Below are 19445 nucleotides of genomic sequence, written 5' to 3' on the forward strand. Positions count from 1 at the left end.
CAATTTTGCCATTACCTTTGCCTTTAAACACATTACCTTAGAGAATAACTTTTATTTTTTTGTCCATAGCCAAAGCTTAAAGGTTTTCTAATTCCCTTCTGCCTCCATTAGTGTTATAAAAGATTTTTTTGTCTATTACCGTGTAAAAATCTGATCCATACTACACAAAAACTCAAAGCATTTTTAATAATCTGATGTTAATTTGACTTTATTGGCTTGTTTTTGTAAAGTGCAAAAGCCATGGGTCTTATATTTAAGAAGGAAAGTACTCTGCACATTTGTTCATAATAATTTTGTTTCATTCTCTTTCTTGTCTGCTCTCGTTTTCCTGTTTAAAACACAGTGTGTTACAACTATGATGAGGCAAATGATTCCTATAAAACCCATTGCTGTCAAAACTCCTTTCAACATAAAATCATCTCTGGCAAATACAGGAGCAGAATTTGGGGGAATCAACAGAGATGCCTGAGCAACATTAGATACAGCAGACTTTAAGGAGTTCCTATCTACTGCTCGTATTGCCACATAAATTCTGAGACTTTTTTGTGTCTCTCCATCAGGTTGATGTTCAAGTCCATTTGTGAAAAGCTCTGATGAGAATGTAAATATCTCCTTGGTACCAGCTTGCTGAGGATTTAACTTTGATGTATTCACTAAAATGGCATTGTTAAAGTCATCTTGAATATTCTGTAGACTTTTACTCACTCTTATTTCATAGCTGTTGGCTGAAATTAAAAAATACAAATGGGAAGTTAAGTGATTTTGAGTAAGCTTTCTAGTTTATTGAAATGGCTTAATGACAATAGCAACAAAAAAGTCAAAATACCTATGAATAAACAAAGCAAGAAATATGAATGTGAACAAAACTTTAAGACACTACATAAGAACTCATACTAAAACCTGAATAAGAGGAAAGTTTTATTATGTTTTTGAATACCAAGATTCAACACAATAAAGATGTTATTTTTCCCTAAGTTATTTTGTAAATTTTACATGGTTTTATTAAAAGTGCCTCTAGTTTCTATTTTAACAAACTTATTGTAAAGTTTAAATAGAAAATAAATAAGCAAGATTAGCCATATAAGGTTAAAAAATAACAAATTTTTAGTGGAAGGACTGACTTTATCAGATGTAAAAACACTGTAATGCTTCAGTAACTGAAAAACTGCAGTACTGGTGCATGAATAGATTCATGTATAAAAGTAGACCAAAATACATTTAGGAATTTAGTATATGATAGAGGTAGAACCCAAATTAATAGGGGAAAGTAAAAATTTCTTGATAATGGTGTTATGACAATTGGGTAAAAAGCTGGAAAAAATAGGATCCATACTGCAAACCTTTATTCTTCAGGATAAACTCCAAAGTAAATAAAAAGTTTGATGTAAAAAAAACCTATTAATTAGTAGGAAACAATGAATGAATTTCTTTATAAACTTGAAGTAGAAAAGGACCCTCTAATTAAGACTCAAAATTCACAAGCCATAAACATAAAAATCCATAAATTTATATACATAAAATGAAAATTTTCTACATGGGAAAAATCTCCTAAGCAAAATATAAACATATATGTTAAGTGACAAAAATATTTGTAACTTAAGTCAAAGATAAAGTTTAGTTCTGGTAATGGTTGAGTGGTTTCTATTGGACTAACTCACCAGCAGGTAACAAGTATAAACTCTGAAGAAAGAAAGGGGAATAAAAACAAACTGGAGCCAGAGGAGTTACAACTCATAAAAGAAGAGAACCAGGCTGTGACTGACTCATGTTTATACAGTTTTTCCTCCGAGGGCACTTTCCACTTCAGTACAGATAGCTGGAACTGATACAGAAAGCCACTATCTTCTTGGTTTTAAAAATCAAATGACTGAGTGTGAGATTGCCAAGTGGCTGAAAATTGAGGGAGCCAGAGAGGGATGAGCCCCAACTCTGTGTATTAACTTCTCTCAAATCATTGGAAGACCTCTGAATTGTACATGTGTGGGTGAAAATTCAAGGACTCAAGGGGAAAACAACAGCTAGACAGCTGAAAAATGGAGCAGAGTTTTATGCCAGTGCCCACCACAGGGGAGATATAGAGTTTGGAGTGTGAGTCTTGCCACATCAGAGGAGCTTGGTAAATATCTTGAGATGTCCATTAAAACACTAGAAAAGCTGTGCCTTAGGAAAAAAGATTGTGTCCCAGAATTAAGGGATATGCCCTAGGATTAAGAGCAAAACTGAAATAGACAAACCCTAGACAAAAGTAAAACAAAGCCTCCTCAAATTCCACGTGATCCAAGGTAACTACTAGAAAATTTCAAAACTCTTCAGGGGAATATAACAAAGTCCAGAGTCTATAATTCACTACCACATGTCCAATATACAATAAAAAGTTACTAGACATGTGAAGAAACAGAAAATGTGATATATAGTCAAGAAAAATGTCAGCAAATTAAAACAGTCACAAATGACTGAGATTTGAAATTAATAGACAAGGACCTTAAAATAACCATGATGAGTATGTTAATGGTCTACACACAAGACAAGCTGGATATAGTGAATGAAGAGATGGAAAGTTTGAGGACAGATATGGAAACTTTAAAAAGGAAGCAAACAGAAATCCTAGAATTGAAAAAAAATGCAATGAAAAAATTCATTTGAGAGGATTAATATCAGATTGGACACAATGGAAGAAAGAATTTGTAACCTTGAAGACACATCCATTAAAATCATCCAAACAGGAACTTCCTTGGTGGCTCAGTGGTTAAGAATCTAACTGCCAATTCTGGGGACACGGGTTCGAGCCCTTGTCTGGGAATTTCCCACATGCTGCAGAGCAAATGGGCCCATGCGCCACAACTACTGAGCCTGCACTCTAGAGCCCGTGAGCCACAGCTACTGAAGCCCACATGCCACAACTACTGAAGCCCGTGTACCTGGAGCCTGTGCTCTGCAATAAGAGAGGCCACCACAATGAGAAGCCCGCGCACCACAATGAAGAGTAGCCCCCGCTTGCTGCAACTAGAGAAAGCCTGCGCACAGCAACGACGACCCAATGCAGCCAAAAATAAATAAATAAATTAATTAATTTTTTGAAAATTAAAAAAAATCATCCAAACTGAAGGGCTAAAAAATAGTTAGAAAAATTGAACAGAATCTCAGTGACCCTTAAGATCCACTGATATATCCACTTAGTGTGTGTGTATGATGATATGATATGATATACTATACTATACTGTACTATAATATTATATAATATAAATATTACCCAGGAAGAAAAGAAGAATAAAACTAGAGCAGACATTTTTTGAAGATGTATCAGCTGAAAATATTCTAAATTTGATTAAAAGAACACTCCACAGACTCAAAGAGTTCAGTGATCCCCAACAGAATAAGCATCAGAAAAGCACACTGAGTCACATCATGGTCAATCTGCTAAACACCAAAGATAAAGAAAAATAATTTAAAGCAGCCAGAAGGGAAAAAAGACACTTTATACTCAGAAAAACAACAGTAAGAATGATAGCTAACTTATGAGAAAAAAATTGGGGCCAGAGGACAATGAAATGATATATTTAAAGTGCTGAAAGAAACACTTGTTGCCCTAGAATGCTACATCTAGTGAAACTGTGTTTTAAAAATTAAGGGACATGTTTCAGAAAAATTAATATTGAGAGAATTGTTACTCAAAGACCTCAACTACAAAGGAAATGATGCTAGATAAAAATTCTGATCTCCAGGAAGAAAAGAAGAGGACTAGATATGGTAACTATACTATACAAGTAACTAAAAAGGATAATTCTTTTCCTCTTTAAAATTTCTTTAAAAGGCAAGTTTCTTTGTCTTGGGCAAAGATTGATTGTTTAAAACAAAAGCCATAACAATGCAATGTGCGGCTTATAACAAATGTAGAGGTAAAATATATGACAGCAAGACCACAAAGGATGGCAGAAGGGTAAATGGAATTATACTTTTGAAAGATTCTCCCATTATATGTGAAGCAGTATAACATTAATTCAAAGCAGATTGTGATAAATTAAGAAAAATGCATGTTACAGAACTGCAAAATTTGGAGTAGATGAGGGCAGAATTTTGTTTTGATTTTCCTTATACTGTTTTGAACCTTTAAAATTATGGCAAAATATGTATAACATAAATTTACCATTTTTTAAAGTGTATAGTTCAGCAGTGTTAAATACATTCATATTGTTGTGCTGCTGTGAGCTTTCAAACTGTATTAATGTATTATCAACTCAAAAACAAAATTATTGGTAACAAATAATTGCTAGATGCAAAAAGAAAGCCACCTGTAGTACTAACCCACTCTAATAATATCATAAATCGTATCTAAAATGGCTAAAAATAGATTCAACAATGAACGGAGCAGCTCCAAAGGAGGATTTTGTTCTCAGGAATAAAAACCATGAGACATCCTGAGTTTTAATTAAACAATGAAAATATTCTAGTGACTAGGTTTTGAGAACTTTCCAAATCTATAATAAGTTTTAATAATGAGACTGTTTCTATTCCTGAGTAGTAATTAGAGTAAAGCACCCTTAAAGAAGGTTGTCAAAACAAAATAACCTTCATATTCAAATTTATCAATAAGCCAATTTCCTCTGAGTGAACCCACTTGAGTTGCTTTATACTGTGGTTCAAATACGATGGGACAGATATGGATGAGAAGCTAGGCTGACCATCTGCTCTACACTCACAATGGAACATGTCCATTGTTCCTATGTCCCTTGTTCTCTATGGAGGAAGCCCTCCCCACGGGGCTCTCCCTGAGTCGTCTCCTGGATAATGAAACAATATTCCATAAGCCTTAGCATTTACAAAGATTTTCTACATACATAATTCTCCCTTTGTGAAGTTGACCATCCCATTTTAAAATAAAAGAGACTGGGACTCAGGAGGTTAAATGTGATGTCCATGGTCAAGTTAGGAAGCTGTAGTGCGGGAAATGAACTCATTTCTTCTAACTCCAAATGTCATATACTTCCTACTGTGAACAACTATTAAAAATGATGCAGAACAACTGTGTAACTACAAAGACTCCAAACTAATTCAGCTCATACATTCATGAAAGGTTTCCTTCCATTTACAATAGTTGTGGTCTTCTCCTTCTCCCTGTGAAAAAGAAAATGGGCTGGTTCTGCATCTTTGACCTCTTAGCTATATCTCTAGTTTTGACCTCTACCTCTATACTCCCAGTATATTTCAGCCATGAAAGTAGCTCTAAGGACATGGGCAAGACACTTAACCTCTCAGGGCCATTCCCTTACATTTAAAACAAGGGAGTCAGACTAGTGTATCTTTAAGACCCCTTCAGGCTCCAAAATGTTATAAATGCTGATATTTACTGAGCACTTAGTATGGACCAGACACTGTTTTAATCCCTCTCTGTGCCTTTTCTCATTCAATTCTCTCAACAACCCTCTGAGATGGGTACTCTCACTATCTGCTTTTGCAGATTAGAAACCAGAAGTTTAGAGAAATTAAGTAACTTGCCTAAGTTACACAGATAAAACGTGGTCTGTCTGATTCCAGAGCTTAATACCCTAACACTATGCTCTACAGCCTTCTATTAGGCTACACTGTCTCCTATTTCCCAAAAATTGCTACTTTTCCAGTTACCAAGGTTTACATTTCCTTAGCATCTTTATCAATAAATTTCTAGTACGGAAAGCCCTGGGCTTGGATTGAGGACATGCAGAGGGAATCAAAGACTTGACCCCATCTTTACCAGTGGGAACAGTTCCCACTTCCTCTCTTCATTTGAAATCCAAACCATCCCCTAAGGATTATTATAGATTTCTCCTACATTGAGCCTTCTTCCATCCAATAAGCATAACTGAGGGTTGGGGGTGGGGGAAATGGGAAAAAATTGCTGTCATTGAACAGCTTTTTCAGAAGCAGCAAATTTTCAACAATTTGTAAGGATAATATGTTCAATGACAGTTGTATAACAAGATGAAAAGATATCAGAGGAAACAGTGTGAAAGTCAGGCTGTTAGACACGTAGGGAAGCTACTGAGTGCAAGGAAGGAGGCCCAAGATTGGTGCTTTTTGTGGTCTGTCACTACTCCAAAGGCTGTGCCCAGGCCCCTGGCATTAGAAACTGGCCTTTGCTCTGCTTCCACCCACTCTACAACCTTTTAATACCTGTAGCTCCCAAGGTCTGAATTATACAAATGGCACTGTGTAATACATAAAATAGTTTTTTGACCATTTTATGCCTTTTCTCTCTTAGCCTAGGATTATGAGTTCTTGGAGTGTGATACCATCTTAAATTACTTTTATATTATGTTTACCACTGTGCTGGGCACATAATAGTTCCTTAGTAAATAATATATTTTCACTTTAATTTCTGGAGAAAACACAAAGGAAATTAACTTTATAGCAGAAATACAGATTATGCCTGGTACTCAGTTTTAAAAGTTATTATACCCACACTCTTAATGAAAACCTAAGGAAATAACCCATTTCCATAATGCCTTGTCTAAATACATTCCCAAACATAATAATGATCTGGTAATATTTTGCTTATTCCATGTACTTTGTCATCTTTTACAATATATTGTATATGGTGAAGAGTTGGTACTGGATATACATTGATACGCTTGTGCATATATGAGATGTTCATTTATTGCTAATAAGGTTTTTAAGAATAGTCAAATTTTTCATAATTGTAAAGCCAGAGACATACCCTTATTGTTTCTAACTCTGGCCATAGAGGAGAGTATAACACCTTCCTAGACAACGATTTGTAAAAAAAAGAGGTGATGAAAGCACATGTTTATGAGTTAAACAGACACCTACTTGCTAGTTGGTATACTCATAGCTAATTGGTCAATTTTGCCATTGCTGGGTCATCAAGTCAATTATGACTGAGTGATGTCAGCAACTTAATACACATCCAGCCATTCCCTGCCTCCCAATCTTTTGTCACTTGAGGTTTCACATTATAACAAGCTTGATCTGCTTCAGTCATACTGCTCATCAGGGCCATTTATGTGAAGGTATGAAATCCTCTCTTCCCTTCTAAAACCCTTTGTAATACCAATTCTAAACTAAAGTCCCATTTGGCTGTATTTCTTCCTTTCAAGCCATTCATAACCACTGATACTGCACATTCACTTTCTTTCTACTCTTCATTCAGTGGTGTAGTTGAAACCACCACAGCTCTTGAAAAAAACAGTTCCCAGTAGTAATGGGAGTCTGAGCTTGTGTTTGTCTCTTTTAACACACAACTGTGCTTCTGAGGCAGTGAGGAAAGAGGAAAAATACTGGGTGGCACCATGCTTACTTTTACATAAAGATGGAAATGAGTATTGGTGGCTCCTTACTTCAAATAAGAAGCTAGAGAACTCTCTAGCAGTGCAAACCAGGAGCCCAGAAAACTTACTGGGCCCACTTTCTCTTCCATTTTTTATTTTATATGTCATCTCAGTTCATCTTTACAATACTTTATGAAATAGATAGTTTTAGTCCTATTTTCCACATATGCAACTGAGGGTAATAGAGTTTAAGCAACCTGCCAAAGATTAAACAGCTGGACTTATAGCCAGAGTGGGAACTACTTTTTTTCTAAAGTTAAGTTACAGCTGTTTCCATTATACAAGTGATATGCCCATCCCACAGTTTCAATCGTTTCACATCTTCAAACTTTAAATTAGGAAAATCCTTAATTTAGAATGTAAAATGTTTCACTTCCTTCCTATCTGGCAAGAAGAGACATTGTGATAACAGAATTTCAAGACAAAACTACAATATTGACTGTTTCTCAGCAGTGCATACTTATTTGTAATTAAGATGTCTTCTGGAGAGAGTAGTAAACAGAATTATAAGCCAAAAAAAGATGATCCAAGTTGAAAGCAAGACTGGGAAAGGCCCAAGGTGGTCACTGTTATTGACAAATATTGATGAATTAGCTCTCAATAGAGAAGGTTGGTTCCTACAGAAATCTCAATCAGACGCATCAGATTAAAGTGTAATCAATGATAATCATGTTCTGGTAATGGCAAAGATGTTGGAAAGGTTATTCTTTTAGAAAACTTCTTCTGTTGAGTTGCTGTGGGGATCAAGAGATGAGGTAGGTGGAAGACTGAAGGCTGGCATAAAAGCATTAGAAAAAGGAAAGTAGCGAAGGAACTCATCAATGCCCAAGCAAGGGTTAGAAAGCTTCAAATCAGGGAACTGGTCCCAGCCTCCCTAACAAAAATGATGACCAGAAGTAGGAGAGGACAATGCACCAAGTATTTCATGACTTATGGGAATTATTCCCTTAAACTTGACTTGTAAGCCCTTGAATAAACACCATCTAATCTTCAGAAAACTAATCACCTTCAGTATTTGAAAGTCCATGCTCTGTAAAGCAGAACCCATTGCTTCTGACTAGACCACTGTTACATGTGGTATTTATGTTTCCAACAAAGGTTTCTGTATTAGTGTCAGTCAGGTTACCAGGGCCTCGTCAATCCTGGGGGAGCTGATACATTCTCTTCCTAGACTCCAGGATACAGGGCCTTATCAGCAACTCAAAGCTTTCCATGCAATCCTCTACAGCTTTGTCATCTGTAAGCCCCCAAAGCTATTTTTTACCCAACTAACCCCTGACATAGTTATTGGAAATGCCACCTTGTAGAAAAATAGGTAATGAAAGCAAGAAACCTACCCTGGCCCTGATCAAAGTCTCCTCCAGGTGCTGTCCAAGATAAAGTCACCTCTTCTTCTGATTTTACAGCTTCCAGGTCAATAATTTTGCATGGCGGAAACACATCAGGATGTGGGTCAGCTGGAACACCCAGCACAAAGAAAGAACCCCCTGAGCTTATTCGGCTAAAGCCCCACTTTTGCTCTTCTTCTCTCCTGCCCACCGATTTTCTTGGGGCATTCATCTGAATATTACCTGTGACACCAAAGAAAGAATAGCCAAAACAACAAGTTACCATCTCCTGAATAGCTTGTTTTTGCATATTATTGAGAGACATTTTAAGACTTTTTTTCCCTTTGCTACATCTTTAGAATAACAGTTTGTTTATTCAACAATTCATTCATCCATTCATTCATTCAATAAATATTTTTAGGGCATATGCTATGCCAGCAATCACAGACAATTTGCTCATGGAATTTACAGTCATATTTATAAACATATATTTATAAATTGTAATAAATGTAAGAAGGAAAAAAGGAAGGGTACTATGAAAGGAAATAACACAGTAATATAATTTAGAGTGGTATCAAGGGAGTAATATTTAACAATTTCCTAAAGGATGAATAGAAGTCAGCCAGATAAAGAGCGGAGGTTAAGAATATCTCCGGCAGAGGGAAGAGGTTGTGTAAAAACTTCTGAAGTGTGGAGAAGAGCTTTGCAAATTAGAAAAATTTAATTAAAGCAAGGAGGAGAATAGTTTGAGATGAGACAGGAGAGAGAAGTTCAAGTAGGACCTCGTGGGCCATTGTAGTGGTTTTAGAGTTTAATCTTAAACATGCTGTGGGGAAGCAGGGCAGTGATATGATCACATTTGCTCTCTGACAGGTCACTCTGGCTGCTATCAGTGGAGAATGGATTTTAGCACAGGAAGCAATGAGGCCACTGCAACAGTCCAGATAGGAGAAGATGGTAGCTTGGGTTGGGTGATAGCAGTGGAGAGGAGGCTAGTAGGCATTTCGAGATGCATTTTGGAGAGAAAATCAGCAAAAGCTGTTGTTGGATTTGAATATGGAATGATGAAGAAGGGAAAGTTGGTGGACAAAAAGAATAGCTCCCAGGTTCCTAAAATGAGCAAATGGGAAGAGAAACAGGCTATGGGGAGGAGACTAACTATTTAAGTTACAAGGTTTGTGATTCCTGTAAAACATCTAATTGACGATGTCAAGGAGCCAGTTAGATATGGATTTTAAGCTCAAAGAAGAGGTTTTAGCTAGATTTAATCATTTTGAACCTATGAATTAGGAAGTTATAGGCTTATAGATGTTATTAAAGCCATATAGGTTAATAAGATTACCTAATAAGAATTTCAGCTATAAAAATAAAAAGTATTTACTAAGTGCTTGCTATGTGTCAGGCACTTTTTAAAGTACCTTATATTATCAACTATTTAATTTTTCAGCAATGCTATGAGGAGAGTACAATTATTGCCCCCATTTTTACAGATGATGAAACTGAAGCACACAGAGGCTAAGTAACTTGCCCAAAGTCACACAGCTAGTAAATGGAGGAACTAGGTTTCAAACCCAGGTAATGTGGCTCCAGATAGAAGAGTGAGAAGAGAAGGTTAAGACTAAGCTTTGATAATTGCCAACACTTAGAGGCTTGGTAGAAAAAGAGAAGCTGGAAAAAGAGCCTGAGAATAAAAATTCCAGAGAATAAGAGGTAAGCAGGAGAGTGTGGTATCATAGAAACCAGGAAATGGCAAAGGAGAAATCAATCAGCTGTGTCAGGTACTGCTGAGTCAGGTAAAATGAGGACTGAAATGCATCCTTTGGATATAAGAGCAGGTAGTCATTGGTGACTAAGGCCAGAGCAATTCCAGTGGAGTGGTGTGGGTGGAGGTCTGCTTGCAGTGAGCAGAGTAGTAAACTGGAGGTAAGAAGGTACAGTCGGCAGATTTAGATTTAATTTCAAAGAACTGGATGACAGGGAGTAGACAGGTGGACAGTAGCTTAAAGGGAAACCACCAAAATTTTTTTTAATATGGGAAGTAATAAATCATGCTTGAATGCTCTTCAGAGGACATGCAAGGGAGAGCTCTCAAGGACCCTTGATAAGCAGGCTGGGTGGAATCCAGAGCAGATCCAACAGAGGCACTAGGGAGGAGAGGAAGGAAGTAGATGCTGCTGTGCCTGGAGATTTGGTGGTGTGAAAACAGAGCAGCTCACATTTTTCAATGCAGTGTACTCTCAAGGTCATCACCTGAAAATGAGCTGATAAACGAATGTTATGTGAGGTAGGCATGCCTAGGTAAATCTAAATTTTTCTTTCTGTGCTATCAAGGGCCTATATGATGTACACAGATAAAAGCAGAGTTGAATATGACTTTTCTATTCTCAGTGTACACTTGATGTTGATATTTGCATCCTTTAAATTCATGGCTTTAAAAAAGATACTAGACCCGTCAGTAGCCTGCAAGCTCCTTGATAGGAATCAAGTCTTATTCTACCTGGTATCCCAAGTTCTTAGGACTAAGCCTGTCACCTAGGAGGCCTTCAAAAATGTTCGATGTATAAATGAAAGAGGGAATAGCTACTTAGAAATGAAGTATTACATCTAGATACAAAATCATATCTTTGTAGTAAAACTGTGTTACCTTGCAAATTGATTTATATTGGTTTTGAAATAATCCAAATTATTTTAAATATAGGTGAGAGTAAATTGTGTTCAAGGCAACACTAAAAATATCAGGAGATGCAAATCCACTATAGCATCTTTATTGTTTTCTACTGAAAAGTACATATAGTACAAAAATATAGAATCATGTTATGGTATGGTCCAAATGATTAGTTATAGCTGCTAAAATACATGAAAAGTATTCATAAAGATTCTGCAGTTTTTCAAATAAGAATGATTAGAAACATTTTTTGAGATTATATTTAAAGACTACAGCATTTTTCTGTTTGTTATACTTTAACCACTGCTTCCCATCAGGAACTATTATAATAATGGTGTTTAAAAAATATGTGTATCTTCTATGTATTCGGCACTTTTATCTTGAAGGAAGACAGAACATCTTCAGGAAGCCCTCAGTTTCCTGTAATATCCACACTCATATTTTTTCAGGAACTCATTTCCTGTGTGGATTGTTTGGGCTATTTGCTTCCTTCTTTAAACTGCTAACAACTTTTTGCCTCTTCCTCTTTCCTCTGTAGAGGAAGTACAGGAGCTATACAGGAGAAAATTCAATAAATCTCTTTGCCTGGTAGTAATTCTGATGAAACAGTCACAAGAAAGTGGTCAAAATAATGACTAAAACGAGGGTAGGAGAAATCTGTGGGAATTACCTACTGCCTTCCTGTTATCTACTATCATGAATCACTGAGGATTAAAGAGATAATCAACAAATTATGCATTGACTTATATAAAAGAGTTTTGAAATTCACCTCTCTCTCTCATACATACACACACACACTCATCAGAAATATACACATTAAATGATGTTATTCAAATAACAGTGCTAATGATTCTTACCGTTTGTTATGTAACCTGGTACGTACATAGCATGACTTCCTGGAATAGAGTGGGCTAGGGCACTTATGCTGGGAGAATGATTGACATGCACTTTCAAGCTATATCTACCATTTACAGCAAAGGAGAAAAAATACCTCGAGTAAATTCCATCATTTTTTATAACATCAGCACCTGTTAATATAAAAAAAACTCAATGTCAATACTTATCACAGTTGATTATTAATATTTAATTAAATCATTAAAAATAAGATTTATTCCCCTTGTTCTTCTAATTTTAGCATATGCTGTTATGCTCATAGCTACTTTTGATATTATCAGGTGATTAAAATTCCAACGGCTCCATAATTTCTCCTTGTGATTCCTTAACCTCTGAAAAATTATTTTCTAAAGGTGAATGAGTTGTACCTGCTTCAGTGCTAATAAAGCATTTAATAATCACCTTTAGCGCTCTCCTTCCTATCACTGAAAATAATACTAGGTTTTCATAGAAACCAAGCACATTCTTAAGCTTATATATAGTCACACACCCTTTTGAGATAAAAGCTACTCTGCTCCCAGTGAATAAATATATATGTACATATACGTACTTTCATGCAATTTCAAGGGGTTTATGAACACCCTGAAGCCCTGATGAAAATAAAGAAAAAACTTTGGTAGTTGATATAATAGTGTGAAATTAATTTCCTCATTAGAGGATACGTGGCTTGTTCTAGATTCGAAGGTGCTCATTGACTTGGAGTTTGACAGGCTTTGGTTCTGTCCACTTCGGGAGGATGTGCCTTGCTTCAGGAGGCATTCTAAAATCTTGCCCAGTGCTAGACTTCTTTCCTTTTGCATTGGTCCTCAGAGAGTCATTCAGTTCCAAACCAAGCCCATGACTGAATGGCAGCAAGGCCTAGATTCCAGGGCAGCCATGGGAGGTGCAGCTTAGCCCAAGTGCAGATCACATTCACTGTTCAAGTGCAAGTGGACAAATGGGGCAAGCAGCTTGTCCTATTCTACGGTCAATTCACTTCTCACACCTCACACTCAGCCCTGTTCTCTAGCATTGCATCATCACTAAAGTGCTCTAGAATCCTCACTAGAGAGGCAGGTCTGCTCCTTCACATGAGAAAAATAGGAGTATATTTTATTAAAATAAAAAACGCTAAGCACCTTATGATCACAGTAGTTTTAGAAACCTTTTTTATCTACTGGAAAGAAATCAGATCTTGATATTTAGTGATTTAATGATTAATAAGGTCTATCTTTTTTGAGAAATGATAAAGAAAAATCTCTTCCTGCCACGGTTACCACTGCCACCTCTTTTAATCATTGAGTCAGAAAGAAATGGGAAAGAACACTGGCTTGGGTGTCAGGGGACTTGTTTTAAGGTCTGGATCTGCCACAGTAGCTGTGAAACAATCCCTCTGAGCCTCAGTTTTCTCATCTATAAAATGGGGATAACATCTCACAGGGTGGTTGTGATGATTATTTGAGAGTGTGCATGAGAAAGTATATTTAAAATTATAAAGCATTTTATATTGTTCATTAATTTTATTAGCAGATAAGTACTATTTCCATTATAAACATAAGTATTAGACAACTATGTGCATGTGTGTTAAGTACAGGGGAAAAATCTAAATTTACACTTCAGTGTTTAAACAACCTTTTCATTGTTTCTTTCATCAGGGTATAAATTTTGACATCAAACAAACAGAATGGTTCCAGGGAATAAATATAAAAGCCTATTGAGGTGCTCTTTCCTAAGACAGCAGGATCTGTTCCCAGGCCAGCCCACAGGCTGGGGCTAGGGAGGAACATTCTGCAAAGTGTATTTTTGGACTATATACAAAAAGTGAAAGGTGTGGCCAGGGATAAGCAATCAGAGTCTGAGAAGTTTGTTTGGATCCATTCCAGTAGGCAAAATAAGAGGACTTGTCTAGCATCCTCTGAGGTGGCCTTGAACTAAAATCCTTTAAATGAACTTTTGTTTCATAAATGTCATACAAGATTGCCATGGCAAGATACTAATGGGTTGCCAAACATAAGACTCATTTTTTTTAACTTTTAATTGGTTTATTATTATAATTGCTTATACTTAATTGGTATATACATTTATTCCTTTAATCTATTTATTATTCTCTGCAAACAACGCATTGCCTCATAGCCTACACGTAGGGCAGACCACATTAAAGCACCTCAGAACAAAATTCTGCCTGAAGTTATGGGCTCAGGAGAATCACAGCAAAATAACCTACAGAGATTTTTCACATAAATTGTCTTGTTTTAAACAAACATAAGACTCTTAAAATATTTTTATCTTTGAAACAACAAAGAGAAGGAATATGATTTTACTGGTAGATCAAACATTGGGGCTGCCAACATAAACTTTGAGGTCTATTGTCATTCTGAGAATTTAGTTTAGGAAAAGAACAGAATAGAAAAGATAAAAACAATAAAGGAGTTTGTTTTTAAAAGTTAAAACAAGTTAGTCAGAAAGAGTCCAAGTGCTGCTCGTTGCCCAGATTGATGCTGTGGTGTCTGTGAGGTATGATGATGAAGTTCTGAACTCTCTCTGTGCAGAATGAGTGCTTTGAAGTAGGGTTTTGTTTTGTTTGACTTTGTTTTCCCAGTGGTGGGGAAATCTCTATCCTGATTCCACTAAGCTTGCTGGCCTGGTCTTCTTGTTACCAAATAACACATGTAAAAGGCCATGGCTCTGCTCTCTCATCAACCCAGCTACTTGGCTAAAGAACAGTCTATGGTCAACTCAATTTCCAATTTTCTCTTTAACAGCCGGGCAAAAGAAGAAGAAATGGATTAACTGTCATTGCATCTCCCTTTTGGGGTTTTCATTTGCTGTTTTAATTGTCCAATATGATTATTTCAGTGAATAGGAAAACTGGTGAATCCTAAAGGAATGTGGGCATGCCTGTTCCCAAGTGGCCTTACTAAGTGTGGTCAGTGTCACCGGACAAGTGGAAGCCAAGACCTAGGTGCCGGGCGACTTCCTCCCTCCATTCTGCTCACACACAGCCACTCTGAGGAGCCTCAAGGAGACTCTCTTTTCCCAAGTTCACATTTGCTTTCCCTGTGCAGGTGGAGACCTGTAGCTACTTAGTATGTCAGTGAGTCCATGAGAATTTGAGATTCTCATAAGATTGGGTGAGAAAAATAATTGAATTGGAAGAATTTTAAAGATAAACTTAATATTGATACTGCAGCATCAGAACAGCTCTTGAGAACATGAAAAATTACATGATATTCCTTGTTACCTGCTCCATCATCAAAAAGTTTCAGCGTAACAGGATCTGCAGTCTCTGACTCAATTGTAGCAGTTACAGTGGCATTGAGAATGGGATAAAACCCCTTTCTCACAATTGCATAAATTGTCACAGGATGGGGAAAATGGGTGCTGTCTCTTTCCACAAAGGCTTCCACAGTGGCAGGGGGCACGGCTGAGCGGGAGGCACCAGAGGTCACTGTCACTTTCAAGGCTTGAGGAGAATGATGGGTATTGTTCAGTGTGTAAGTCCATAGCCCAGGCTGCAAAACAAAGACTTCGTTTGTCAAGTGTGAAGAAAAAAATCAACCCTCATTTTAAAGTGTAAACTTAACCTCGTAGGGTTTTTTGTTCTTGTTTTGTTGATATTGCATTTTCTAAAATACTACAAAAGAATATCAGGAAGAGTAATGTTGGTTAAGAGAGAACTAAATTCAGTATTTACATGGCTTTCACTGTACAACCCACTTTCATTGTTAGGTAACTCTTTAGGGAATTAGACCCTGAATTTATTTTTGGGGAAGGACACATCTTGATTCACATTTTTAGAGGATAACAATGTGTCCAGCTTCAAAGTACTTGGCAAATATTAATCTGAGCCCCTTCACCCTACAGGAGGTTCAACGTTTTTATTCCTTTTATATAATGGAGAAAATTACAGCAAATTAAGTGGACAATTATGATTTATGTGGATAACCTGGAATAAAAGGCAACTGTATCCTTCCTGCCCTCCACTTCCTTTAATGCTCCCATGCCCAGAAATCTCAAGCAACAAAATCCACATACACGGGCTTCCCTGGTGGCGCAGTGGTTGGGAGTCCGCCTGCTGATGCAGGGGACGCGGGTTGGTGCCCCAGTCCGGGAAGATCCCACATGCCGCGGAGCGGCTGGGCCCGTGAGCCATGGCCACTGAGCCTGCGCGTCCGGAGCGTGTGCTCCACAACGGGAGAGGCCACAACAGTGAGAGGCCCGCGTACCGCAAAAAAAAAATTAAAAAAAATAATAGAATGAAAAAAACAAAAAACCCACATACACTATTAGGGACCAAGAAAAGGAACACTATTTTTAATAGATCAGGATTGCACAATGTCTATGTTGAGTAATTTATAGAAGTATTGCTGAATGCCATTCTCCTTATCTGTCTGGGCTGCCTGGGGGAAACCTGGAAACAAATGTCTGAAAGAAAAAAGCTTAAACTACAGTGTAGCAGAAATTTGTTCTTTTGATAAAATTGTACATAAGTATTCCTTTTTTCCTAATTCCTGCTGCTGCTCCTTCTTAAATCGTGGAAGTAGCAGGAGGAACACAATCAAGCAGGATGAAGAAGAGAGAAATCAGTGGGTTAAGGTTTGACTCTGGAAAGTTAAGATGCCACACCCTATCCAGTCTTCTTCTTGGGATTCATGTGGTTTGCCATTTTCCAGTGAAGTCACAATTCAAGCATCAAGATTATCTATCTATCTGGGTTTTTTCTGCTTGGTTTTGTTTTGTTTTTTGTAATCATAACATTAGTAACAGACACATGGCGGAAACCTCCACATGAAAACTCCTCTGTGGGTGTAAGAAGTGCTTTGATATGGGGCACCTAATCCAGACAAAGAGGTCAGGCAAAAGCAGCAAGAAGTAGGTAAAGTGTTCCTGGTCCTTGTGCACAGGTGTGAAAGGAACATGATGCGTTTGGAGAAAAGTTAAGTAGGGGCAGAGCACAGGGTGTTTGGGAGTCGGGTTAGGAGATAAGTTTGGGGTTGGGGAGTAAGAGGTACAAACTAGGGTGTAAGATAGGCTTAAGGATGTATTGTACAACATGGGGAATGTAGCCAATCTTTTGTAAAAACTATAAATGGAAAGTAACCTTTAAAAATTATATAAAAATAAAGCTTTTCTAAATTAAAAAATAATTTTTAAAAAGAGTTAAGTTTGGGCAGAAGCCAGAACGTGAAGGGCTTAGTAGATACTAATAACCACATGGATTTTATCCTGAGACCGTCAAAGAGTTTTGAGTAGGAGACAGGTTTGATCAGATTTGTGCTTCAGAAGGATCACTCTGATAAAGGTGTTTGGAGAGAAGGATGCTAGACCAGAGGAAGGAAGGCCAAGCAGAGGCTATCAACAGTGATCCGGGGGGTGGGGGGGTGGGGGGGGGGAGGGCCAACAGACCTGAAGAGGGATTGCATTCAGACAATGCACAGCCTTCCTGCGTGCTGTTTCTTCTGTCCAGAATGTTATTCATACCTCTGGCCCCTTAGGCCTCCACATTTCCATTTTGATGTCTTCACTTCCAGGAAACATTCTCCTTCCCCCACTGCCTGCACATGCCCCCTGTGTGCTCTGAGTACCCTGTTCTTATTCTTATTATGGCACTTTATTGTAAAGCACCTAGAACAAGACCCTGCACATAGTAGGTGCTCAAAAACATATATATTCCATGTATTTATATTATAAATTCTAAGCAGAGGGTTTTTTCTAAGTATTTGATACAGATTTTGTAAAGAAGGAAGTAAGCAAAAAGAAATTATTTGTACTACATAAATACTAATTTCCACTGTTGAAGTGAGAAGCCTTTAGTGTCCATTATTTAAAGTTTTGAACATACCTTAGTAGTTCCTCTTAAATTTTGAACATTCAAAAAATCCCTCATAAATTTAAAGTAAAATTTTGATATATTCGAATAGGATTTCCTTTACACAATGCATTTAATTCTGTGATCCATCTGAAAGTCACGTAGTTGACTAAACGTTGTCATTACGAACAAGCTTACAATACCTACCTTAGCAGTTCCTGGAATCCAGAGGCGAGCAGTCCGAAAAGCTAGATTGGTGGTAAAATCATCTGTGTAGTATTTTCTTCCATTAGGATCAAATAATACAATCTCAGGGGGACCACTGGTCTGCCATGTGACTAGAAAGGTAGTGTCATTGCCCACACTGTGATCCACAGTCACAGTGTTTTTCAGTTGATGGTGACGTTTAACATATTCACCTATACTTTCAAGCTGTTCGAGAGAATATACATGTGAAAGTTTCTAGCATATGCATAATCATTACATTTTTCCTTTATTTTTATGACAAATAAAAATGAATTGGCAAAAATAAAAAAACTATTTAACTTGGACATGTATATTTACATAAATTATTTTTCATGTAAAAATACTTTGCTTAAGCAAAGTGTTATAAGTACAGTAGATATAAAATATTTTGTTATAGCTAGTACATGTCACTTCATTAATCTTTATCAAGAGATTTTAGCTGTTCTCATACTTCTCTCTTATCCAAATCAACATTAGCCTCGGAGCAGCAATTAAAACAAGCTTTTTTTTTTGACTTTTTTTGTGAATGTGCTCTAATTAATTTGTGTATAATCTGTCCAGATACCTTTATGTATTTTAATAAGAAATCAGACATTGGGTTTCAGTGGGGTTTAGTACATTTAAAAAAATCATTTAGTCATGATTTAAGCTGTGTGCACTTAAATAAGCTGTATGTGCACTTTGTGTGTGTGTGTGTGTGTAACATGCACCAAGTGCATACAGATGCCGGGCACTGTGCTAAATGCTTTACATGTATTATCTAACCCAATCCTTATGAAAACCCTCTGAGATAAGTGCTATTGTTACCCACATTTCCCAGATGAAATGACAGGCTTAGGGAAGTAAGCTGTCCAAGGTCACACAGCAAGGAGGTGAAACAGACATAGAGCCCAGGCTGGCTGACACCAGAACCCCTGCGTTTAATCGCTGTGTATTCACAAAGAATACCAGTCTATAAATAACTTTGAAAAATCATATTTATTAAATAAAGACATTAGCAACACTGTAAAATTGCTCAGACTTGTAAAGAATGTAAAATTCTGTTGGTGGATGACAGCAAAGACATTGCGGATTATTTGTTCAACTCAATTGAACAAGTGTCCGTGGACTGCTGATTACTGTGCCACGTTCCATGCCGGGCTCTGAGCTGTTGAAGGGGATTAGATGTAGTTTCTGCCCACAGTCTAGAGGGGCTAATGACA

At 37.1% G+C, this 19445-nt stretch overlaps 1 protein-coding gene across 1 annotated transcript in view; it reads right to left on the reverse strand.

The window, feature by feature from the left end:
- Positions 1-282: 282 nt before the first annotated feature.
- CLCA2 (chloride channel accessory 2) overlaps positions 283-19445 on the reverse strand; it is a gene marked incomplete at its 3' end in the record, with an annotated part of 37311 nt that continues 18148 nt past the window's right edge. The window contains exons 10-14 of the mRNA XM_082661448.1: positions 18205-18429; positions 15430-15700; positions 12173-12343; positions 8660-8893; positions 283-725 (exon numbers count right to left, since the gene is read on the reverse strand). Of these exons, the coding sequence (XP_082517574.1) occupies positions 283-725; positions 8660-8893; positions 12173-12343; positions 15430-15700; positions 18205-18429 (1344 nt within the window). The remainder of the gene's footprint in view (positions 726-8659; positions 8894-12172; positions 12344-15429; positions 15701-18204; positions 18430-19445) is intronic.

This window comes from Grampus griseus, assembly GCF_964374135.1.
Source record: "Grampus griseus genome assembly, chromosome: 1".
NCBI lineage: Eukaryota > Metazoa > Chordata > Mammalia > Artiodactyla > Delphinidae > Grampus > Grampus griseus.